The sequence below is a fragment of the Micromonas pusilla genome (genome assembly GCF_000151265.4).
Source record: "Micromonas pusilla CCMP1545 genomic scaffold MICPUCscaffold_3, whole genome shotgun sequence".
Classification (NCBI taxonomy): Eukaryota; Viridiplantae; Chlorophyta; class Mamiellophyceae; order Mamiellales; family Mamiellaceae; genus Micromonas; species Micromonas pusilla.
In genome coordinates this window covers 1,924,286-1,946,095 of record NW_003315884.1, presented here as the reverse complement: position 1 = coordinate 1,946,095, position 21,810 = coordinate 1,924,286, and the positions used below count along the sequence as shown (strand labels likewise).

The following is a 21,810-nucleotide window of genomic DNA, read 5'->3' as shown; positions in this document are numbered from 1 at the left end:
CAGAAATGGCGGGCGGCTCCCGTCGTCGTCGCGCGGATGACCCGAAAGCCGTCGACGACGACGACGACGACGCGAAGTCGTCCGCGACGATCATCGATCGCCGACGACGACGCGACGTCTTCGTCCTCGCGCTGTGCCTCCTCCTCCCGACGCTCCTGGCGCTCCCGCGGCTCGTCCGCGAGGTAGGCGAGAGCGCGCGCGCGGTCGTCCTCGCGATCGCCCCCGCGTCGTTCCTCGCCTACCTCGCCGCGAAGCGCCTGACGCGAACGATCGCGCGTCTCACCCTCCGCCGCGGCGTGCACGGATTAGACGTCAACAAAGCCGGGACCCGCGCGGGCGACGTCCGCGTCCCGGAAGCGACCGGCCTCGCCCCCGGCTGCGTCTACCTCGTCGCGGTGACCTTCACGCAGTGTCTGCACCTCTTCCTCGGCGGCGCGGAGGCGGCGTCGTGGGCGTTGGAGCACAACTCAGGCGCGTTCAATACGCCGGTCCCCGTACGGCCGCGTCGGCGTGGTGAACGCCGATTGATCCTTAAGGACTTTTGCCGGCGCATCTCTCCGCCCAGCTCTCGCTTTCAACGCCCGACCTCGGTGCCTTTCAACTCCACTTCTGACGCCTTTGAACTCCACCCCGACGTTCGCTCGTATGGAACGACCCTCAGCGCTCGCCACGGTGGGCTTCGGCGTCTTCCTCGGCTTCGTAGACGACGTCCTGGACGTTCCGTGGAGAGCGAAGATGCTCGTCCCCGCGTTCGCGTCGCTGCCGCTGTTGCTGTCGTACGCGGGGGGGACGACGATCTTGGTGCCGCGGCCGGTGCGGTGGGCGCTCGGGGACGATTGGATCCGGACATCGGACGGGAACAACCTTCTCGACCTCGGATGGGCGTATTACGCGTACGTGTTTTTACTCGTCATATTCTGCGCCAACTCGATCAACATCCACGCGGGGATCAACGGTCTGGAGATTGGCCAGAGCGTCGTCATCGCGGCGGCGATCGTGTACTTGAACGTGAGCACGATCGCGCGCGTCGGCGACGTCGAAGGCGAGAGCGGCGGGGAGGTGGGGATCAGCGGAGGAGGAAGTAAGAATAAGGCGGCGTATTCGGCGGCGGCGGCGGCGCTCGCGGCGGCGCGTCAGACGCAACATGCGCACGTCTTCAGCCTGTGCCTCGCCGGGCCGTTCCTCGCCGTGAGCTTGGGGTTGCTGACGCACAACTGGTACCCGTCGAGGGTGTTCGTCGGCGACACGTACACGTACTTCGCGGGGATGACTTTGGGCGTCGTCGGCGTGTTGGGCCACTTCAGCGAGACGCTCGTGTTGTTCTTCCTGCCGCAGATTTTCAACTTTTTGTACAGCTCGCCGCAGCTGTTCAAGCTCGTGCCTTGCCCGCGTCACCGCCTCCCGAAGCTCGACGCGGCCACGGGGCTGCTGCACGCGAGCAAGGCGACGCCGACGCGGTATAACATGAACCTCGTGAACGCGTACCTGAGGGCGTTCGGCCCGCAGACGGAGCGCGACTTGTGCGTCGCGTTGGTGTCGCTTCAGGCGGCGTGTTGCGGGTTCGGGTTCCTCGCGAGGCACGTGTTGACCGGGGTGTGGAAGTGAGGCGAGGCGAAGGCGCAGAGAGAGGGCTACTAGGGTTTCGCGTCGTGTTGTCATAACTTAGTCTATCGTAGTCGTGCTATCGTCGCGTCACGTCGTCGGGATCGTGACCTTGAGCTCCATGCGTTTGGACGAAAACTTCGCCTTCGCGTCCTCCGCGCGCGCGGCGCGCGGGAGCTTCAGTTTCAAGTCGTACTCCTCCGATCGCAGCGCGAGGACGTCCGCGCCGACGTCCAGGTCGACCGCGTCCAGGCCGCCCTTCAACATCGGGAGCTGCACGCGCACCTCGATCGCGAGCTCGCCGCCGAGCGTGGTCTCCGCGACGACGTGCGCCGGCTCTGTCCTCGCCGCCGGGGGCGTTTTCGACGGCGCCTTCGTCTTCGCCGCCGCGACGCCGCGAACGCGCGACGGGTGCCCGGTCCCGATCTCCCTCGGCCCGCTCCCGGGCTCGCTCCCCTTGGCGTACACCCCTCTCTTCGCGGTGTCCAGCCTCCCGGTCGCGGCGTACTCGTTCGTCACCGCGCGAAAGTCCTCCCCGGTGATCGCCCCCGTGTCGACGACGTGACACTTACTCCGCACGCTCTCCGGGATGTGCCCGAGCGGGTCGTACTGCTCCCCGGGCTTCGGGATGCCCTCCGCGGAGCCGTCGGGGTAGAGCTCCGCGCCCGCGCCGGAGGAGCCGGTCAGGAAGCCCTTCTTGATGACGGCGGCGCCGTCGCAGCGTCTCCCGCTCGGTTCGCGCTTCGTCGTCGCCGCCGCCGCCGCCGTCGTCGTCGTCTCGCTCGACGACGCGTCCCTCCCCCCACCCGCCGCCGCCGCGTCGTCGCCGCCGCCGCCGCCGCCGTCCCCCGCGAACACGGGAAACACGTGCGTCTTCTCCGAGCACTCCCCGTTCGGCCCCTTATACCGCGCGTTCTCCAACACGCTCCATCGCCCTCTGAGGGCCGTTCCATACGAAGCGATGTCGGGGTGGAGTTGAAAGGCGTCAGTTGGAGTTGAAAGGCGTCGAGGGCGGGTATTGAACGCGAGGGGTGGGAGGAGAGATACGCCGAGAAAAGTCCTTAAGGATCGGCGTTCACCACGCGAACGGGGTCGTATGAGAACCAGTGTATAGAACGCGCCTGATCACTTTGATCCCGTGGTCCTCCTCCACGTTCTTGACCGCGATGTCGACGAGGTAGTCGCGATAGTGCGCCGCGGCGACGCCCTTCCCGCCGCGCAACGCGCGCTCCACGACGTCCGGGTGGAAGATGGCGTCCACCGCGGTCGCGTCTCGGCCTTCCGCGTCGACCATCGCGCGCGACGGGCCGACGAGGACGGGCACGCGCGCGTTCGCGAGCCCCCACGCGTCCAGGTGTTCCGTCGTCACCGGCGCGAGGTTCGCGCCGCACACCGGGTCTATCCTCGCGTGCGAGCAGACGTTGATGAAGACCTTCCCGCCAGCCTGACGAGGAAGGAGGGGGGTTTAGGGTTTAGCGGGGGGAGGGGGGGAGGAGGTCAGACGGAGGGATCGATCGATCGGTCGCGACGACGGCGGGTTATCGATCGGGAACGCGCGAGCGCCGCGCGAACGTTGACCCGGGCGTCGTCCGCGTCCGCGCGCGGCGCGCACCTCGATCCACCGCTCGCGCTGGGCTTTGAGGCAGAACCCCGCGGTCGGGGTGAGCATGACCGACCCCGGGGGGGCGCGCGGGTCGTGCATCGCGCGGCCGGGCGCGCACCGCGGAGTGAACGCGAAGAAGCATCTAGAAAATATACTTTCATATGAAAAGTTGCCAACAGCTGGCTGGCGAAAGACGCGTCGTCACCTCCCCGGAAGCTTGCGCCTTCGGATCTCCTCGATCTCGTGCACGAGCGCGACGACGCGTTGTTTCGTCTCCTTCAACTCCGCCTCGCAATCGCCGCCGAGCGCGCCGACGTTCCCTCGCTCGCCGCCGCCGCCGCCCTCTTTCTCTTTCACGTACGAACTCAAGATCTCGATGCGTTCCGTCGGCATGACGAAGATCCCATCCTTCTTCGTCTTCACCGCCTCCATCGCCCGCAGCGTCTCCTCCCCGCTGATCACCTTCCCGAACACCGCGTACTCCTTGTCCAAGTGCGGCGCGTCGCCCAACAGTATCGAGAAGGACGACGTCGCGCTGTTCGGGTCCGCGTGTCGCCCCATGGACAGGATACCTCGCGCGTGCTTCACGTCGCTGAACTCCCCCGGGAGCGTCCGTCGCGCGATCTCCCTCTGGTACGCGTCCAGCGGCGCGCTCCGTCCGCCGCTCGCGACGTCCGCGACTTGCGCGACGAACCCGGCGTCGACCCTGAAGAAGTGGTTCGTCGTGTACAGACCGCGGCGCGCGAGATCGAGGATGTGGGCGACTGTCGTGGGTGCGACGTCGGGGAAGAATGCCATCTCGATGTCGCCCTTCGTGGTCTGGAACACCAGGCGCTCGTCCGAGAGGCGCGGCGACGCGCGCGCGAAGGAAGGGAACGCGCAAAACGCGAGGAGCGTCAGCGCGAGGAGGAACGACGCGCGCGTCGTCGTCATCGTGCGGAGCGCGGGGGGGGATGTGTGTGTTGTGAAGTGACTTCATTGAAGTTGAAGTGACGTTTATATTTCATCAGCGCGCGCATCGGATCAGACGACCGCGCGCGAGCGAAGCGATGACGCCGCCGTGAACATGGAGCCGCCTCAGCACGGCGTCGCCGCGACCGCGGCCGCGGCGCCGCCGCCGGTGGACCCGCTCGCGTTCGATCCGCGCGCGGGCGAGGACGAGGACGCCGCGACGACGACGACGCGTCCGCGCGAGGAGGACGAGGTCGTCCTCGCGCTCGGCGACGAGTACGACGAGACGCGCTGGGCCGCGAATAACGCGACCGCGACCGCGTCGTCGTCCGCCTCCGCCTCCGCCGCCGCCTATACCGCCGCTCCCTCGATATACTACCGGCGCATGCGTCCGTCGGACTGGAAAGAGACCGTGCGGTGCCATCGCGCGCTGTTCCCGATCGAGTACGAGGCGTCGTTCTACTCGAGCTCGATCAGAGAGGAGCTCGGGATCATCACGCTCGCGGCGATGGAACGACGCCCTCGCGTCGGCGGCGGCGGCGACGAGGAAGCGATGATCGGCGTCGTCACCGCACGCGTGCGGCGAACCGGCGAGACCCCGGAGGAGTGCGACGTCCTGATGGACCGGCTCCCGCCGACGGCGCGGCGCGTCCACTTCCCTCCGACGACGCCTTATTCGCCGCCGCCGTCGGCCGCGTCGGATCCGACGTTCCCGCCGCCGCTCATCCCGCCGCCGATGCCGTACGTCTACCTCCTCACCCTCGGCGTCCTCGACACGCACCGCCGACGCGGCATCGCGAGCGAGCTGCTGAGACGCGTCTGCCGCAGAGCCGCGGAGGAGCGAGGGTGCGCGCTCGCGTTTCTCCACGTCATCGCGCACAACGCGGACGCGATGCGATTCTACGAGCGGATGGCGTTCGTCCGCGCGATGCGGCACGAGAACTTCTATCGGCTCGCGCTCGCGAACGGACCGGACCCGGGGCGGACGCTCTACGACGCCGTCTTGTTCGTGCGCCGCGTCGACGTCGACGACGCGGACGCGGACGCGGAAGCGGAAGCCGACGAGAGGCGGCGACGGCGGCGGTCGTCGCGACGGACGCCGCCGCTCGCGGCGCTGGCGAGGGCGTTCGACCGCGCGTATCGGTGCGCGAGGCAACTCGTGGTCGCGTCGTGTCGGCGGCGGCGCGGGAGAGGGGCCCGGGGGAAGATCGCGGACAGTCCGAACAAGGTGATCTGACTGCGGAAGATGCGTATCCTTTAGTCTAGTACCTTCGTAGCTAGCAGCAGCCGTAGAACTGTTTGAACGTGACGAGACGAGGTGGTGATATCATACCGCTAGAAAGAATGTCTTTACAATCACGCCATCGCGTCCGCGCTAACGTTCGTGGAAGCCCACCGCGCACTTCGCGTGGGACTGGACTCTTCCGCGCCGCGCTCGCGGGAACGCGCCGCCGACCCGATCGATTCGCCGCGTTCTAATGAATGGGTGGGGAAGCTGCTACTAGGAGGAGGCGACGACGCGATCAACGGCGTCCTTCGCCGCCGTTGTTCGCGTTGCCGAACCCCCCGCGGCGCTCCCGAGGGTTCATCGCCGCTTGCTCCTTCTCCGCGAGCGCCTGCGCGGCCGTGCGCGGCTTCGCCCCCTTCTTCTTGCGCGGCGTCGACTGCTTGCGCTTCTTGATGTCCTGCGGGTTTTCAAAGTACCGGCGGCGACGCGTCTCGTTGATGTGTCCGGAGTTCATCACCGCGCGGCGGAAGCGCCTGATCGCGCTCTCGCCCGCCTCGTTCTCGCCGACGGTCACCTGCGCGATCGAACGGGGGAAGGTTGGAGGGGAGGGGCGGTCAGACGTCGTCGCGTTCGATCGATTGATTTTCAGGTTTAGGGTTATGCGCGCGAGGCGGAATGCCGCGCGACGCGAGCGGCACGCCGCGACCGTCGCCTCGGGAACGCGCGACTCGCGGCCGCCGCGACGTCGCGCGGCCGCCGCGAGCGAGCGCGTCGCGACCGAGAAGGTCGCGACGGTTCATTGGCGTCGTCGGACGCCGCGGCGACGCGTCACGGGGTCGTCGCGCGTCGCGCCATCGCGCGCGGCGGTCGACGTCGAGACGCCGAAAGATTTAAGCCACGGCAATCGCCGAGGACGACGCCGCGACGCCGGACGCGACGCCGGACGCGACGCCGCGAGCGACGCCGCGCGAGAGAACGCATCGCGTGACGCACCTCCGCTTGGTAGGAACCCTTGAAGGCGAACATGTTGCTGAGCGCGGTTAAGACGTGAGCCATGGCGCGCGATCCTCGCGCGTCGCGTTGTGGCCGGCGTCGCCGCTGCGAGCGGGAGTAGATAACGTGTCCGTCGGTGGCCGCGCGCTGCGCTGGCGGTCGGCGATGGGTCGATTGACCGACGCGACGTCGACCGGTGGCGCCGGTGAAAATCGTGGACTGACCCTAACCTTTTAGAAGGCCCAATATCGTGAGAAAGTTTTTTGCTCAATCGTCGACTGCGAAAGTCACTGTAAATACGATCAACCTTTCTCAAAATTCTCGGTGCTGTGTTTGGGACATCACGACGCTGAAGGGAGGGAGAAGCGTCGCGCGCGGAGCACGACGAGGAGGAGGGACCTCCGCGCGTCCGTCCGGTCGATCCGCGAGCTCGAGCGCGTCGCGTCGCCGCCGCCGTCCGCCGCGGTCGTCGGTCATGACGCGCTACGACGACTACGGGTGCGTCGCGCGGGCCTTCGCGACGACCGAGAATGCAGATGCACGCTGCTGCTCGAATTGGTTTCCCCTCTCGTCTCCCTCCATTCATCCATCCCTGACGCGCGTCCGCCTCCGTCCGTCCACCCCGCCTCCATCCCGTCAGCACGACGTCGTACGACGACTACGAAGACGAGGGCATGGACGTCGACGTCGACGCGTTCGCGGCCGCGCGCACGCGCGCGCACCTCGAGACGTACGACGCGTCGTACGAAACCTACAACGCGATCGCCGCGCGCGCGACCGCGGAGGCGAGCGCCAGGGCGCTTCGATACGTCCCGCCGAAGCCGCCGCTCGCGAGACGCGTCGTGTTCGCCATGGGCGGGCCCGGCGCGGGCGTCGCGACGCAGTGCGCGAAGCTCGCGGCCGAGCGCGGCGAGGAGTACGTCCACGTGCGCGTCGGCGACGTCCTGAGACGCGCGGGCGAGGAGGGCGTCGAGAGGGACACGGAGGTGGGCGCGTTGATCCGAGGGATGCGCGTCGCGAAGGCGCTCGTGCCCACGGAGATCGTGCTCAGGTTTCTTCGAGAGGAGATGGACGCGTTGCGCGCCTCGAACAAGTGCGTGTTGATAGAAGGGTTCCCGCGGACGTTGGAGCAAGCCATCGCGTTCGAGGCCAAGGTTCGCGCCGTCGACTTCGTGCTGTTTTTCGACGGCGAGCCGGAGACGATGGCGTTACGACTGCTCAAGCCCGGGCGCACGATCACGAGAGCGAGCGTGGAGCGGCGGTATGAGCATTTCGTGGAGACGTACATGCCGATCGTGGAGCACTATAAGTCGGAGGGGATGGTGCACTCCATCGCCGCGGACGCGAGCGTCGAGGAGGTCAACGCGGACGCGTTGGACGCGGTTGCGTTGGAAAACATGACGCGGAGCGAGCTCAACCAGATGCGCGTGACCGAGGCGGCGACGAGACGTCTGGAGAACGACCCGGCGTTCGCGGGCGAGAAGACGACTATGAAGCCGCAGTGCTTCTTCTCGCACCCGTTCCCCGCGTACCTCGCCGCCGCGAGCGCGAAGAACGTGCGCGACGCGACGCGGAAGAAGGATGAGTACCAGGTGCCCGCGGTGAAAGATCTGTCCAAGTATCCGAGGAGCGGGTCGTGGAAGCGGTGGCACGCGAACCACCCGAAGAATCGGACGACGCGGCCGTCGACGAACGCGGGGTCGGTGCGGAGCGACGCGTGAGGAGAAGAGAGGAGCGATTTTCGCGCGTCGTGGTGCGGTATTTTTTACTTTCATCGAAAGGATTAGGTTAGCATCAACTTTCGACTCTTTCTCACTCGCGAGCGCGCGCGTCGACGTCGTCGACTCGTCTCGCGTCCCCGTTCGTCTCTCTCCGTGCCGTCGCGTCCGAGCCGAGTCGTCCTGCCACGACGTCTCGCCTAGGTCGCAGTCGCAGCAGGGTGATGAAGCTCACGAGTGAGCTTCTTCATCCCGGTGCGTTCTTGAATGTGTCGTGAAATCTCTCGGGCGTCGATGTTTACGTCATCACGCGAGTGCCCGAGCCGGCGACGCGGCAGTCTGAAAAAAAATTGCCGAGCCGCCGGGAAGACGTCCTTCTTCTTCTTCTTCTTCTTCTTCTTCTCTCTATCCCTCCCCGGTATCTTCGTTCGTTCGCCGCTCCCGCGTCTAGTATTGGTAGAGGCGGAAGTCGCGCGAACAGGAGCGCTGTTGGATGCTTCCGAAACCAGTAAAAATTTGGCCGTAAGCTCCGCGTTTATCGCGACCCTCTTTCGTCGTCCGCGGGCGGCGCGAGCGTCGACGCGCGTGCGCGCGTATACTGACTCGCCCCGACCCGCTAGTTCATTCCCCGTGTGTGTCCCCTTTGTGTTCGTTGTTGTACAATTCAATTGTGTGTTTCTTCGTGTCTTGAAGTTACAACCGCGGCGGCGTCTGGGCGCGTACCCGTCTCGCCGCGGCGTCGTCTCGGAGAGGCGGGTTATCCCAGCCTCTGAAGCAGCCGCTGGAAGTCGTCCGACGCCGGCGGCGCGCGCGCGCCGTACGGCGCCGGCGCCGCCGGCGGCGGCGGCGGCGGCCGCGACGTCACGCTCGGACCCGCGCTCGCCATCGACAGCAGCTGCTTATTCCTCGCCGCCTGCGCCGACGCCGACGCGCTCCGACTCGCGCCGCCGCCGCCGCCGTTGACCATCGCCGCGAGCGCCTCCGGCGTGAGCAGGTTCGACTTCGCGGGCGGCGGCGGCGGCGCGTGCGATGCCGCGTTAGACGGCCGCGCGTTCGACAGCATCGACATCAGATCCGGCGCGGACGCCGCGTGATGTGGCGGGTGCGGCGGCGGCGGCGGCGCCGCCGGCGCCGGCGCCGACTGCCCGAGCATGGCCATCAGCTCCGCCCCCGCGTTCGCGGGCGGGGAGCTCCGCTGCGCGGCGGACGACGTCTTGCCGCCGCCGCCCATGAGGAAGTCCGGCACCGGCAGCGCGTCCGGCGCCGGGGAGTTGCTGAACGCGGGCCCCGCCCATCGCCGCGGCGCTTTCTGATTACCGTTTTGCTGCTGCGTCTGGTGCCCCGTCGTCTTCTGCTGGTTCAGCAGGTTGGGCGCGCTCGCGCTCCCTTTCGGCGCGGGGACAACCTTCGGCGGCTTGGTCTTCTTCGATTGCTTCGGCTTCGGCGCCGGCGGCGCCTGCTGCGCCGGCGTGGACACTTGATGCTGCAGGTTCGGCTTCTGTCGCTCGTAAGTATGCTGCTGCCGCCCCGCGTTGATATTCCCCGCGTCGGCGTAGTAATTATTGACCCCCGCGTCCGCGTTCTCGTCGCCGTTCGCGTCGAAGTACGGCACGAGGTCGCGGCCGTACCCGGGCATCGGCGCGGTGTTGTACGCCTTCTCTTGCGACGCCGCGATGAGCGCGTCGACCATGAGGTCGCCCTCGCCTCGAAACACTCGCGTCGGCGGCATTCGTTCCGCGCCCATGTAGGGTTCGTTCCCGCCGAGAGAAATAATAATTCCCGCTTCGGGAGTGTTCCTCCTCGCGCCCGCGCCCCGGATCTCGTCGCCGCGCGACTTCTCTTCCTCCCGACGCGCGCTCGCGCCGCGCCGTCCTCTCGCGCGTGTTCGCACGCGTGTCCCTCGCGCTCTCGCGTGGACGTTCGCCTCTCGCCTCTCGCGCCCGGCCGCGTTCGCGAACGACGCTCTGCGCGTGATTTGTGCCGCGGCTTCTCGAGGCGCGTCGATGATGACGAGGCATCGGCAAACGGCCACAGGCTGGCACGATGCTGCGAGGTTTCTGTGCGTTCAAACAAACGTTTTTCACCCATCGCTCGGTTTCAAGATTTGATCGCGTCCCTTTTCAACTGTGTGTTGACCGATGAACAGTCTGACGACGCGAAGGCCTCGGCGGTATCGCTATCGCCCCACTTCCTTCGACGCGGCGCGGCGGTCCGAGGTCGAGAGGTCGAGAGGTCGAGGAAGCGTCCACGTCGTCATGCCCGCGACGGCGACCGCGTCGACGGCGTCGATCGCGTCGCGCGCGTCCGGCGGCGTCGGCGGTCGACGCGCGCATCGGCGGCGGACGCGAGGCGCGCGAGTGGGCACCGACGTCGTCGTCGCGACTCGGGCGCGATGTCGTCTTCGTCGCGACGCGCGCGACGACGACGACGACGACGACGACGCGTCGTCGTCGTCGTCGTCGTCCTCGCCGTCCGCGATCCGCCGCCGCGAGCTCGCGCTGGGCGCGACCGCGGGCGTCCTCCTGCCCCCCGCCTCCGCGTCCGCCGCGACGGGCGCGCCCCCCGCGATCGCGACGACGGAACCCGACGTGACGCACGTCGTCTTCCTCGACGTCGCGCTGTGCGACGCGAACCTCCGCGCGGACCGCGCGATGGGCGGCGGCGGCGGCGCGCTGTGCGAGAACGCCGCGCCGCTCGGCCGCGTCGAGATCGGACTCTACGGCGACGCGGTCCCGACGACGGTCGCCAACTTCCTCGCGCTCATCCCGCCGAGGTGTCCGCCGGGGGACGGGTACGTGCGCACGGTGTTCCACCGCGTGAAGAAGGGCGAGTACGTGCTCGCCGGCGCGCCGGGGTCGAACCGTCTGGGTCAGACGCAGATCCCAACGACAAGCGCGAACGACGAGGGTCGAACCGCCGGCGAGGGCGCGTTCCAGCGGTCGAACCCGGACGCGTTGAACGGTCGCGCGCTGTCGCGGCGGCACTTTCGACCGGGGACGGTGTCGCTCGCGCTCGGCGCCGCCGTCGGCGGCGGCGACGGCGGGTTCGAGCGCGCGTCGCCGACGGAATTTTTGATAACGACCGGCCCGGGTCCGGCGCCGTCGTTGGACGGCGAGAACGTCGTCTTCGGCAGGGTGTTGAGAGGGCTCGACGTCGTCGCCGCGATCGCGGACGTTCCGACGTTTAAACCGAGCGGGAACTCGATCGCGTGGAACCAAGTCGCGGAGTGGTTCGGGGACGACCGCGCCGCGAAGGCGAGGGCGGTGTGGACGAAGCCGACGAAGGCGATCGTGATAGAGAACGCGGGGGTGTTGAGCGCGCCTTGAGACGGCACCGGGCGCGGTGGGTCGAGCGATGCCGGGAACGAGGCGCGGTATGAGTAGTATCAATTGTATATTCATCATAAGGTTAAGACGATCGCGTCGTCAATCAAATCAATCTTCCGCGCCGTCGTCGTCGTCGCACGCCTGAAGCACCGCCTCCGACGCGCTCTTCGGCAGCGGCGCGTTCGGACGATGCACGAACCTCCTTATCGTGTCGCGTAAAAACCCCGCGAGCGTGTCCGGCTCGTTCTCGTACAGATGCATCAGACCCGCGCTCACGGCGACGAACAGCGCGAGCTCCGCGTGCGGCACGGCGGGCAGCAGACGCTTCGCGTTCACCGTGTTCACGAACGCGTCCACCGCGCGCGGCATCAAGTACAACGCCAGCTCGGCTCGGCGCGACTTTTTCTCCACGAACAACGCGCTCGCGGCGACAACGCCGGCGACGTAGTACAGCGCTCTGTGATCTCGCGCGAACGCGTTTCGACTCGCGCAGACCGTGGACATGTACAGACCGACGAACGCGCTGATGAACGTCGTGCTTCGCGCCGTCGCCGCGGCGGCGTTCGCGACCGTCTTCCACGGCGACGCGAGCGCCTTTCTCGCGTTTAATATCGCGTACGGGACGAGGTGTATGGACAGGTAGAACGGAAAGCACTTCCGGAACGTCGCCAGCGACGACTGCGCGACGTGCGACGCGCAGGACGGGCATCCGGTGCTTCGATGCATCGCCGCGCACGGGACGCACGGGACGAAGACGCTCGACGACATCCCGCCGGAGAGCGTCCCCGCGGCGAGCGCTTTCCCGCCGAAATCGACCGTCCCCGTCCCCAGACCCGCGGACGTCGCGCCGGGTATGAGCAGCCCGGTCAAGTCCACGGCCTTCCCGTTGCAGTTATCGCGCACCGCCGCGAGCGTCTCCTTCCCGATCGGCCCCGCTCTCACGATGAAATTCCAAAACCCCCGGTCCAACGTCTCCGGTCGCATCACGTACGAGTACATCACCTGCGCGGACGACAGCGCGAAGAGCAACACGTCGCCGTGGTCCCAGTGGCTTCCCCAGAAGTGGAACCGCCCTTTCTTCTTCTGGTTCGCGTACCCGCTCTGCGCGAGCCGAGCCATGAGATATAAGCCGTACGCGCGGCGTTTGTTCTTCTTTAAAAAAATCGACCCGAAGCCGCCGACGCCGCCGGCGAGCAGCGCCAAGCGCTTCGGGCTCATCCCGGTCCGTCGCGACAGCTGGCATCGCACCGCGTGATACCCGCCCGTGAACGATCCCAAGAACATCCCGAGGCGCACGGCTTCCTCGCGATAGAACGTGTGCTTCTCGCCGAATAAGAGCTCGATGTTCAGCGCGTCTCGCGGTCGGCCGCTGCGCGCTAATCCGACCCCGCGCGAGAACACCGCGACGCCGGCGCGGACCATGTACGCGAGCACGAACGACCGCCAGAACGACGAGAGCGCGTGTTCGGTGCACGACGTCCCGACGTGCCCGCACGCGCAGCGGTTTGTCGCGCTCGTCATCGCGTCGACGTCTTCGTTCCAGCTCACGCGTCGTCGGCGATTCGACGGCGACGCGACGGGCGATTCCGATTCCGACGACGCGAGCCCCGGAACGCCCCGCGACGCCTCGAGTCGCGCGAGCTCGCGCGACTTGGACGCGAGGAGCCGCTCGTACTCCTCGAGCTTCGCGCGCAGGGCATCGGTCGTGGACGTCGCGTCGCCGCCGCGGTCGTCGCGCGGCATCGCGGCGGGCGCGCTCGTGCCGTGGTGCCGAGAGAAAATAACGAATAATTTAATAAATCTCGTCGCGGCGCTTCCGAGAAAATTATTTTCTCTCGGCGACGCCGAGAACAACGTCGTCCCCGCGACCTCTCGCGCGCACTCACAGAGACGCCCACCGCCGCCACAGCACGATGTCCTACGCCGCGACGGGCAGCCAAGAAGGCAGCGGCCACGGCGGCGCGCGAGCGCTCGACCGCCTGCTGCACCTCTCGTCCCTGGACGACAAGTGGACGGTGGAATACATATGGCTCGGTGCGGTTTTTTCTCGTCGCCCGGCGCGGCGTGGCGCGCTTCTTTTTCTCTCGGCCGCTCTCTCGCTTCGTCGGTGGTCCGCCGCTCGCGCGTCCTCCGCGCCTTCGTGAGACCCTCTCCCGCAACGCGCGCCAACGTCCTCGCGCGCAGGCGGCAACGACGGCGACCTGCGCGGAAAGACGCGGACGCTGGAGGGTCCGATACGCGCGGTATCGGACATCCCGACGTGGAACTACGACGGCTCGAGCACGAACCAAGCCCCGGGCATCGACAGCGAAGTCACGCTCGTTCCGAGGAAAGTCTACCGAGACCCGTTCCGCGCGTTCTCCCCGTCCGCGACGACCATCCCCGGCGGCAGCACGCGCCTGCAGCGCTCGATGGCGATCCGCCCCGGCGCGCCCGGCGCGCGGGGGCCCGCGGAGATCGCGCTCGCCGCCGCCGCCGCCGCGGGAAGCGCGGGGGGCGGCGCGTCGCCGAGCGCGCCGCCGACGCCCGCCGCCGCCGCCTCCGTCGCCTCCGCGTCTCAGGTGCGTTCTATACACTGGTTCCCATACGACCGCGTCAGCGTGGTGAACGCCGATCCTTAAGGACTTTTCCCGGCGCATCTCTCCGCCCACCCCCCGCTTTCAATCCCCTCCCTCGACGCCTTTCAACGCCAACTGACGCCTTTCAACTCCACCCCGACTTTCGCTTGTATAGAACGGCCCTCAGCCGTCGGCGACCGACAGAGACGACGAGTCCACGCGACGCGTCACCGGGTTCTCCGAGGACGAGTACGAGTACGTTGGCGAGCTCGGGCGGTTCCCGTTCCCTTCCGGGAACGGGAACGGTCACACGGTCAAGGGCGAGACCGTGTTCGGGGAATGCCGCGAGCTCCTCGTGTTGTGCGATTGCTACGAGCCGGCGACGAGAGCGCCTCTTAAGACCAACGCGCGCGCGAGAGCGGCGCGGATCTTCGAGCACCCGGACGTCGCGTGCGAGGAGCCTTGGTTCGGGATAGAGCAAGAGTACACGCTGCTGGACTCCACGACGGGGTGGCCGATCGGTTGGCCCGTCGGCGGGTTCCCCGCGCCGCAAGGTCCGTACTACTGCGGCGTCGGGAAGATGTACGGACGAGAAATCGCGGAGGCGCACTTCCGAGCGTGTCACTACGCCGGTCTGGACGTCGGCGGCTTAAACGCGGAGGTGAGACTCGATAGTTGGTAGACGACTGTTTCTGCGTCTTTCCACGCGTGATCCTTCCTCCTCGTGGTGTTTTGAACGTCGTAACGTCGGTGGTTGAGGCGTTTCTTTCTCTTCCCTTCCCTTCGCTTTCGCATTCGCCGCGCGCAGGTGATGCCGTCGCAGTGGGAGTTCCAAGTCGGCCCGTGCGTCGGCATCGACGCCGGCGACCAGCTCTGGGTCGCCCGGTACATCCTCCAACGCGTCTGCGAACTCCGCGGCGACGTCGTCGTGACGTTAGACCCCAAGCCCGTCGCCGGGGACTGGAACGGCGCGGGCGCGCACGCAAACTACAGCACGCGGTCCATGCGCACGCCCGCGCTCGGCGGGATCAAAGAGATGGAGCGCGCCATCGCTCGCCTGCGAGAACGTCACGCGGAGCACATCGCGGCGTACGGTTCCGGGAACGAGCGACGGCTCACGGGTAAGCATGAGACCGCGGCGATGGACGAGTTTAGCTACGGCGTCGCGGACCGCGGCGCGTCCATTCGCATCGGGAACGAGAGTTACCTCGCGCGCGCCGGGTACATGGAAGACCGCCGCCCCGCGGCGAACATGGACCCGTACGTCGTCACCGCGATGCTCGCGGAGACGACGTTGCTTCAGGCGCGTCCGTTCCGTCCGTCGCGCGGGCGGCTGTTTTCCGTAGACTACGACGGGTTCTCATCCCTCGCGCGTTTGCGTGTTCAACGACGAAGGAACGAACGTCGTTTCTTAAGGCGTTTTATTTTTATAATCTCTCTCTTCGCCCGCAGCCCGAGGACGCGAGCGAGGTCGCCGCGGCGTTGGACTTGCCCGTCGGGTCGACGTCGAAGCCGCCGGCGCCGCGAGGGTCGCTGTCGAGCGCGTTCGCGGGGATATCGATGGGAATGAGAGGCGGCGGGAAGGGCGCGAGCGAGGACGTCGGCGACGACGCGGACTCGAGCGCGTCCGAGTCGGCGCGCGCGCGGCAGCCGATCGCGTGAGGCGCGTTCGATACACTGGTCCCCATACGACCGCGTCGGCGTGATGAACGCCGATCCTTGAGGACATTTCCCCGCGCGGCAAGGCCGATCGCATGATGAGACGAAGACACGACCGACCGATGAAGACGACGACGAGAGAGAGAGAACGAACGAGAACGAACGAACGAACGAACGAACGAACGAACGAACGAACGAACGAACGAGCGAGCGAAGCGCCGTTGAACGACGACTGAACGACTTGTCGATCGAAATGCAATCACGCCGCGAGCGTGTCTCCGACGCCCGCCGCGTCCGCGCGCTCGTTCGTCGTCGCGCCCGCGCTCTCCTCCTGCCCGATCCCGTGCTGTTGCGCCTCCCACATCTCCGCGTACCTCCCCCCTCGCTCCAACAACTCCCGGTGCGTCCCTTGCTCGGACACCACGCCGTCCTCCAACACCGCGATGCGATCGCAGTGCCGCGCGGTGGAGAGCCGATGCGCGATGAGAATCGTCGTCCTCCCGCGCATGAGATTCCCGATGGAGCTCATGATCCCCGCCTCCGTCTTCGTGTCGAGCGCGCTCGTCGCCTCGTCCAACAGCACCACCCCGGCGTCCTTCAGAAACGCGCGCGCGAGCGCGACCCGCTGCTTCTCCCCGCCGCTGAGCTTCAGCCCGCGCTCGCCGACGACGGTGTCGTACCCGTCCGTCATCGAGCTCACCGGGTCGTGGATCGCCGCGCGTTTCGCCGCGGTCACGATTTCCTCCTCGCTCGCGGCGTGGTTCTCGCGTCCGTACGCGATGTTATACCGGATCGTGTCGTTGAACAAGACGCAGTCTTGCGGGACGACGCCGATGTTCCGTCGCAGCGATTTCGACGACACGTCTCGGGTGTCCTGCCCGCCGAGCCTCACCGCGCCGCTCTGCGCGTCGTAGAGCCGGTACAAGAGACGCAACACCGTGGACTTGCCGCTGCCGGACGCGCCCACGAGCGCGAGGCTCCCGCCCGCGGGCACCGCGAAGGTCAGGCCCTTCAGGACGTCGCCTCGCCCGTTCTCGCTGCCGCCGCCGTACCCGAAGACGACGTCGTCGAACGCGACGTCTAACCCGTTCGGCGGGATCGTCAGCGGAGGCGCGTCCGGCTTGTCGGCGATGGCTGGCGTCGTCTCCAAGAGCGTGAACATCGATGTCATGTCCACTAAACTCTGCCGCGTCTCTCGGTACACCGTCCCCAAGAAGTTCAGCGGCACGGACAGCTGGAACAGAAGTCCGTTGACCATGACGAGGTCGCCGACGGTGAGCTCGCCTCGCGCGACGCCGCCGGCGCACAGTAGCATGGCCGCGGAGATGGACGCGGAAAAGATGGCGTTTTGCCCAAAGTTCAACGCGCTCAGCGAACTCTGCGTCTTCAGCGCCGCTTTCTCGTACCCCCTCAGGCACTCGTCGAACCTTCTCGACTCGTGCGCTTCGTTGTTGAAGTACTTCACGGTTTCGTAGTTGATCAGCGAATCCAGCGACCGGTTCCCGGCTTGATTCTCGAGTCGATTCATGTCCTTCCGAAACCGCGTCCGCCACTGCGTCACCGCGAGCGTGAACGCGCCGTACGTCCCGATCGTCCCCACGGTCAACACCGCGAACTCGGGCCCCAGACGCGTGCCCAGGATGTACGCCACGAGGCCAATCTCGAACGCGGTCGGGACGACGTTGAAGACCATGCTGTTCAGGATGAATTGAATCCCGCGCGTCCCTCGTTCGATCGTTCGCGTCACCGCGCCCGTCTGCCTCGAGAGATGAAAACTCAGATCGAGCTCGTGGAGGTGGTCGAACACCCGCAGCGCGACGCCGCGTATCGCCCCCTGCGCCACCTTCGCGAACGTTGCGTTTCGCAGCTCGTTGCAAAACGACGCGCCCGCGCGAGCGGCGCCGTAGCCGACCAGCATCGCCGCCGGGGTCCATCCCAAGACGACGGGGCCCGCCATCGCCGTCAACGCGCTCGCGCCGGTCGCCGCGCCGGTCGCGCCGACCGCGAGCGCGTCGACCGCGTACTTGAACATGAACGGCGTCCCGACGTTGAGGAACTTGGAGAGGACGAGGAGGGAGACCGCGCCGACGACGCGCGCGCGGTGCTCGGGTTCGCCCTCGGGCCAGACGTACGGGAGCACCGATCGGATGATCTTCCAGTCGACGTCCTTCTCCGCCTCCGCGACCGCGGCTCTCGCGCCCGCGACCGCGGCGGCGGACGGCGGCGGCGGCGTCGTCGACGTCGTCTTCGCGGCGTCGTCGTTCGCGGCGCTCGCCGCGGAGGAGGACGACAGGAGGCGGCGTCGGAGACGCGAGCGGTCGAACGACGACGGAGACGCGTTCGAGGACGCGCGACGAAGGCGGCGACTCGACGCCGACGCCGACGGCGACGGCGACGGCGCGCGCGACGCCGCGCGCGACGCGCCGCTCGACTCGAGCGCGAGGAGTCGACGCAGAGGGCTCGTCTCGGCCGCGACCGCCCATCGCTGGTGCGCGGAGGAGAACCCGCGACGCGTCGTCGACGAAAAAACAGCATCGATCGCGGCCGCCGAGGAGGACGTGGACGCGCTCGCCGCCGCGGCCGAAGACGCCGCGATCGCGGCGGCGCGGCGGCCGATTTCCCGCGCGGACATCCTCCGCGCGCGCGTCGGCGGGCCCAGTGAAGAGGGACGCGCGTCCGGAGCTCTGGAGGCGGCTCTGGCGCCGGCGGCAGTGCAGAGGCGGGAAACAACAACATCGATCCGACGAAAAAACACCATCGGAATAAACGCATCGCTTCGCTTCGTCGACGGACGCGGGGAACGCACACCGCATGGCGCCGGCGAAGGACGCCGCGGCGTCGCTGGACCTCCTCACGAGGTCCGCGAGCGCGTCCGCGCCCGCGAACGGAGGAGGAGGCGAGCGCGAGCGGACGCGCGAGGAGGGCGAAGACGACGGACGACGACGAGGGCGAGGGAGGTCGTCGAGATCTGACGACGCGAACGCATCCGCGAAGACGCCCCGCAAGGGTGTAGTCCGGTTAAAGGGCGGCGCGAAGGTGCCGCCCGCGACGCCCGCGACGCCTTCCACGCCCGCGCCGACGACGACGCCCGGCGGTCCTCATCGGCCGCGGCGGTCCTCGGGGAAGGCGAAGGCGAAGGCGAAGGGAGGCGATGGGCGAGGAAACACGCCGACGTCGTCGTCGTCGTCGTCCAGACGCGACGGCCGCGGGAAAGGCGGCGGCGGCGGCGGCGGCAGGCGACGCTTCGACGAGTTCCTCCCCGCGAGCGACGTCGCGCTCGGCGTCATGGACGGCGAGCTCTTCACCGGGAAGATCCGCGTGAACCCGCGTCGCCGGCACGAGGCGTACGTCAGCGTGGAGGGATTTCCTCCCACCGCGGACGTCAAGCTGGAGGGGTTCCGCGCGCAGAACCGCGTCATCGAGGGCGACGTCGTGGTGATACGGCTGGACGACGTGAGCGCGTGGCCGGGGCTGGACGACCGGGGCGGCGGCGCGAGCGGCGAGAGGAACAGGAGACGAAGACGCGGCGGCGCGAGCGGCGGCGGCGGCGGCGGCGGCGGCGGGGGAGGGGCATCGCCGCCGCTGGACTCTCCCTCGACCGCGGTCGAGGACGAGGACGGCTGGGACGACGCCGAAGACGACGGCGCGGGTGACGATGACGTGGATGATGGCGTGGATGATGGCGTGGATGATGACGTGGTCCAATCAGAGGACGAAGACGACGACGTCGCGGAGGCGTCGAAGTTCGCGATGAAGGCGCGCGAACGCGAGAGGGCGGAGGACGCGATTCGACGCGCACTGCGCGCCGCGTCGATGGACGCGCCTCCTCCTCGACGACCCCCGTCGCTCGAGACGCTCGCGGACGCGGCGGCGCGCGGCGGTCCCGGCGGTACGCCACTGCGTCCGACTGGCCGCGTCGTCGCCGTCCTCGAGAAGTCGCCGAAGCGCGACGTCGTCATCGGATACGTCGACGTCGTGGACGTCGAGGGCGGCGGCGGCGGAAAGACTTCGCCGAAATTCGCCGGGAACGTGCCCATGCTCCGCCTGCACCCGGTCGACGCGCGGCTGCCGTTCATGTCCGTGGAGATGTCCCCGAAGTTGCTTCCCCCCGAGATCGCGTCGCAGGCGAGGGAGCGAGGGTTGGGGAAGTTGAAAAACGCGCTCGTCAGCGCGAAAATCACGCGATGGAGCGCCGGCGCGGTGTACCCGCACGCGGCGCTCATCGAGATCCTCGGCGAAGCGAACGCTCTCGAGACGGTGACGGCCGCGCTGATCGCGGAGCACGCGATCCTCGGCCCGGATGACTTCAGCGCGGATGCAATCGCGTGTCTCCCCGAGGTTCCCGACCGCGCGAGCGGCGAGCGATGGGAGGTGCCGAGCGAGGAGCGAGCGACGCGGAGGGATTTCACGAAGGTCCGCGTGGCGTCCATCGACCCGCCGACCGCGCGCGATTTAGACGACGCGCTCCACGCGACGATGCGCGACGACGGCGTCCTCGTCGTCGGCGTGCACATCGCGGACGTGTCGCACTTCGTGACGCCGAACAGCGCGCTGGATAAAGAAGCCGGGCGGAGGGCGACGTCGACGTATTTCGTTCAAAAGGTGATGCCGATGCTGCCGCGTCTGCTGTGCGACGATCTGTGTTCGCTCAACCCCGGGGTCGAGAGGCTCACGTTCAGCGTGGAGTGGGAGATGACCCCGGACGGGGTGGTGCTCTCCGAGTGGTTCGGTCGCGGGGTGATACGGTCGTGCGCGAAGCTCGATTACGGCACCGCGCAGAGCGTCATCGAGACGCTCGACGACGAAACGCTCGGCGGCGAAGACGATAAAGCCGCCGCCGCCGCGGCTGTCCTGACCGCCGCCGCCGCGGACGCCTCCGGCCCCGTCGAGGTCGCCGCCGCGGACGCGAACGACCCGGGGGCGTGGGACCCGCGCGCGGTCGCGGAGACGATCGGTCTCCTGAGCCGCGCGGCGCGAGGGATGCGCGCGCGGCGATTCCAAAACGGCGCGCTGCGGCTCGACCAATCGAAACTCAGCTTCGAGCTGGACGCCGCCGGGCAGCCGTCCTCCGCGGCGGCGTACGTCACCCGCGAGGCGAACCAGCTCGTGGAGGAGTTCATGCTCCTCGCGAACACGACGGTCGCGACGTTCATCGCGTCCGCGTATCCGGACCGCGCGTTGCTTCGATGCCACCCGGAGCCGGACGAGCGAAAGGTGAAGCAGCTCGAGACGTTCGCCGCCGAGCGCGGGCTGCGCGTCGACGCGTCCAGCAGCGGCGCGCTGCACCGATCGCTGACCGCGCTGCGGGCGTCCAACCCGGACGGGTACGAGGTCGCGAAGCTCCTCGCGACGCTTCCGATGCAGCTCGCGCGGTATTTCTGCACCGGGAAGCAAGACGAGGAGACCTGGGGGCATTACGCGTTGGCGTTCGAGCGGTACACGCACTTCACGTCGCCGATTCGGCGGTACCCGGACGTCGTCGTGCACAGGATCGTCGCCGCGGCGTTAGACGCGGGGTTCAAGGGCAGAAGAGCGAATCGCTCTGATGACGGCGACGGCGTCCGGTCGTCGGCCGGTCCGGTCGTCGACGCGGAAGCCGCCGCGGTCGCGCGGGGCGTGCCCAACGCGAACGTGCTGCACGTCGTCGCCGAGCGATGCAACGAGCGGAAGCTCGCCGCCAAGGCGGCGCAAGAGGGGTCCATTCACGCGTATCTGTGCGCGTTTTTGAGGACGACGCCGAAGGTGGTGAGCGGCATCGTGCGCGCGGTCGGGAAGAAGTACCTCCTAGCGTACGTGCCGACGTACGGCATGGAGGTGAGGGTTCGATTGGAGGGGTTGAGGCGGCTGCGGGTGACGCAGGAAGACGACGGCGACGGCGGCGACGCCGCGCCGCTGTCCGTCACGATCGCGTTCGACGAGAGGAACCACGGCGGCGGCGGCGCGGACGCGGACGTCCTCGCGACGGCCAACGACGACGGCGTCTCGAGAGCGGAGCGTAAGAAGGCGACGCGCGCGGCGCGCGGGATCCGCGGCCGGTTTCTGAACGCGACGGAGACGGAGGAGGCGACGCTCGGGACGATCGCGGCGATGCGCGTCATGGAGCGATTCGCGGCGCCGGGCGACGACGACGACGACGACGACGCGACGGACGACGTCTTCGGGTGCGGGACGG

At 68.0% G+C, this 21,810-nt stretch overlaps 13 protein-coding genes across 13 annotated transcripts; 7 read left to right on the top strand and 6 right to left on the bottom strand.

Moving 5' to 3' along the window:
- Positions 1–5: 5 nt before the first annotated feature.
- On the top strand, positions 6–1,605 carry MICPUCDRAFT_14927 (uncharacterized protein; the record flags this gene model as incomplete). The annotated part of the gene is made up of 3 exons (XM_003057508.1): positions 6–504; positions 662–1,035; positions 1,138–1,605. The coding sequence occupies 3 exons, from the start codon at positions 6–8 to the stop codon at positions 1,603–1,605; spliced, it is 1,341 nt and encodes a 446-aa protein (XP_003057554.1).
- Positions 1,606–1,633: 28 nt separating this feature from the next.
- On the bottom strand, positions 1,634–3,304 carry MICPUCDRAFT_56863 (uncharacterized protein; the record flags this gene model as incomplete). The annotated part of the gene is made up of 3 exons (XM_003057033.1): positions 1,634–2,537; positions 2,707–3,046; positions 3,215–3,304. 3 exons carry the CDS (start codon positions 3,302–3,304, stop codon positions 1,693–1,695), a joined length of 1,275 nt encoding a protein of 424 aa, XP_003057079.1. The 3' UTR covers positions 1,634–1,692.
- Positions 3,305–3,349: 45 nt separating this feature from the next.
- MICPUCDRAFT_37402 (uncharacterized protein) lies at positions 3,350–4,144 on the bottom strand. Its single transcript, XM_003057032.1, has one exon. The coding sequence runs from the start codon at positions 4,136–4,138 to the stop codon at positions 3,407–3,409; it is 732 nt and encodes a 243-aa protein (XP_003057078.1). The 5' UTR covers positions 4,139–4,144; the 3' UTR covers positions 3,350–3,406.
- A 397-nt stretch (positions 4,145–4,541) lies between these two features.
- On the top strand, positions 4,542–5,393 carry MICPUCDRAFT_39086 (uncharacterized protein; the record flags this gene model as incomplete). The annotated part of the gene is made up of 1 exon (XM_003057507.1): positions 4,542–5,393. The coding sequence occupies one exon, from the start codon at positions 4,542–4,544 to the stop codon at positions 5,391–5,393; it is 852 nt and encodes a 283-aa protein (XP_003057553.1).
- Positions 5,394–5,679: 286 nt separating this feature from the next.
- On the bottom strand, positions 5,680–6,420 carry MICPUCDRAFT_32701 (uncharacterized protein; the record flags this gene model as incomplete). Its single annotated transcript, XM_003057031.1, has 2 exons — positions 6,378–6,420; positions 5,680–5,958 (listed from the first exon to the last, which is right to left on the bottom strand). Exons 1-2 carry the CDS (start codon positions 6,408–6,410, stop codon positions 5,680–5,682), a joined length of 312 nt encoding a protein of 103 aa, XP_003057077.1. The 5' UTR covers positions 6,411–6,420.
- A 631-nt stretch (positions 6,421–7,051) lies between these two features.
- Positions 7,052–8,192, top strand: MICPUCDRAFT_56859 (adenylate kinase; the record flags this gene model as incomplete). Its single annotated transcript, XM_003057506.1, has 1 exon — positions 7,052–8,192. The coding sequence occupies one exon, from the start codon at positions 7,052–7,054 to the stop codon at positions 8,096–8,098; it is 1,047 nt and encodes a 348-aa protein (XP_003057552.1). The 3' UTR covers positions 8,099–8,192.
- A 660-nt stretch (positions 8,193–8,852) lies between these two features.
- MICPUCDRAFT_70782 (uncharacterized protein) lies at positions 8,853–10,059 on the bottom strand (the record flags this gene model as incomplete). The annotated part of the gene is made up of 1 exon (XM_003057030.1): positions 8,853–10,059. Exon 1 carries the CDS (start codon positions 9,837–9,839, stop codon positions 8,853–8,855), a length of 987 nt encoding a protein of 328 aa, XP_003057076.1. The 5' UTR covers positions 9,840–10,059.
- A 248-nt stretch (positions 10,060–10,307) lies between these two features.
- On the top strand, positions 10,308–11,511 carry MICPUCDRAFT_26066 (uncharacterized protein). Its single transcript, XM_003057505.1, has one exon. It carries the CDS (start codon positions 10,351–10,353, stop codon positions 11,419–11,421), a length of 1,071 nt encoding a protein of 356 aa, XP_003057551.1. The 5' UTR covers positions 10,308–10,350; the 3' UTR covers positions 11,422–11,511.
- Positions 11,512–11,529: 18 nt separating this feature from the next.
- On the bottom strand, positions 11,530–12,942 carry MICPUCDRAFT_15269 (uncharacterized protein; the record flags this gene model as incomplete). Its single annotated transcript, XM_003057029.1, has 2 exons — positions 11,530–12,218; positions 12,255–12,942. 2 exons carry the CDS (start codon positions 12,940–12,942, stop codon positions 11,530–11,532), a joined length of 1,377 nt encoding a protein of 458 aa, XP_003057075.1.
- Positions 12,943–13,403: 461 nt separating this feature from the next.
- MICPUCDRAFT_4228 (uncharacterized protein) lies at positions 13,404–15,279 on the top strand (the record flags this gene model as incomplete). Its single annotated transcript, XM_003057504.1, has 5 exons — positions 13,404–13,455; positions 13,606–13,786; position 14,021; positions 14,329–14,640; positions 14,788–15,279. Coding segments are annotated over 5 exons (1,038 nt in total), but the record flags the coding sequence as incomplete, so codon positions are not given.
- On the bottom strand, positions 15,279–17,655 carry MICPUCDRAFT_45420 (ATP-binding cassette superfamily; the record flags this gene model as incomplete). Its single annotated transcript, XM_003057028.1, has 2 exons — positions 16,001–17,655; positions 15,279–15,312 (listed from the first exon to the last, which is right to left on the bottom strand). The coding sequence occupies exons 1-2, from the start codon at positions 17,593–17,595 to the stop codon at positions 15,279–15,281; spliced, it is 1,629 nt and encodes a 542-aa protein (XP_003057074.1). The 5' UTR covers positions 17,596–17,655.
- A 13-nt stretch (positions 17,656–17,668) lies between these two features.
- MICPUCDRAFT_62740 (uncharacterized protein) lies at positions 17,669–18,610 on the top strand (the record flags this gene model as incomplete). Its single annotated transcript, XM_003057503.1, has 1 exon — positions 17,669–18,610. One exon carries the CDS (start codon positions 17,669–17,671, stop codon positions 18,608–18,610), a length of 942 nt encoding a protein of 313 aa, XP_003057549.1.
- Positions 18,611–19,799: 1,189 nt separating this feature from the next.
- On the top strand, positions 19,800–21,482 carry MICPUCDRAFT_723 (uncharacterized protein; the record flags this gene model as incomplete). Its single annotated transcript, XM_003057502.1, has 3 exons — positions 19,800–20,420; positions 20,529–21,197; positions 21,291–21,482. Coding segments are annotated over 3 exons (1,482 nt in total), but the record flags the coding sequence as incomplete, so codon positions are not given.
- Positions 21,483–21,810: the final 328 nt, after the last annotated feature.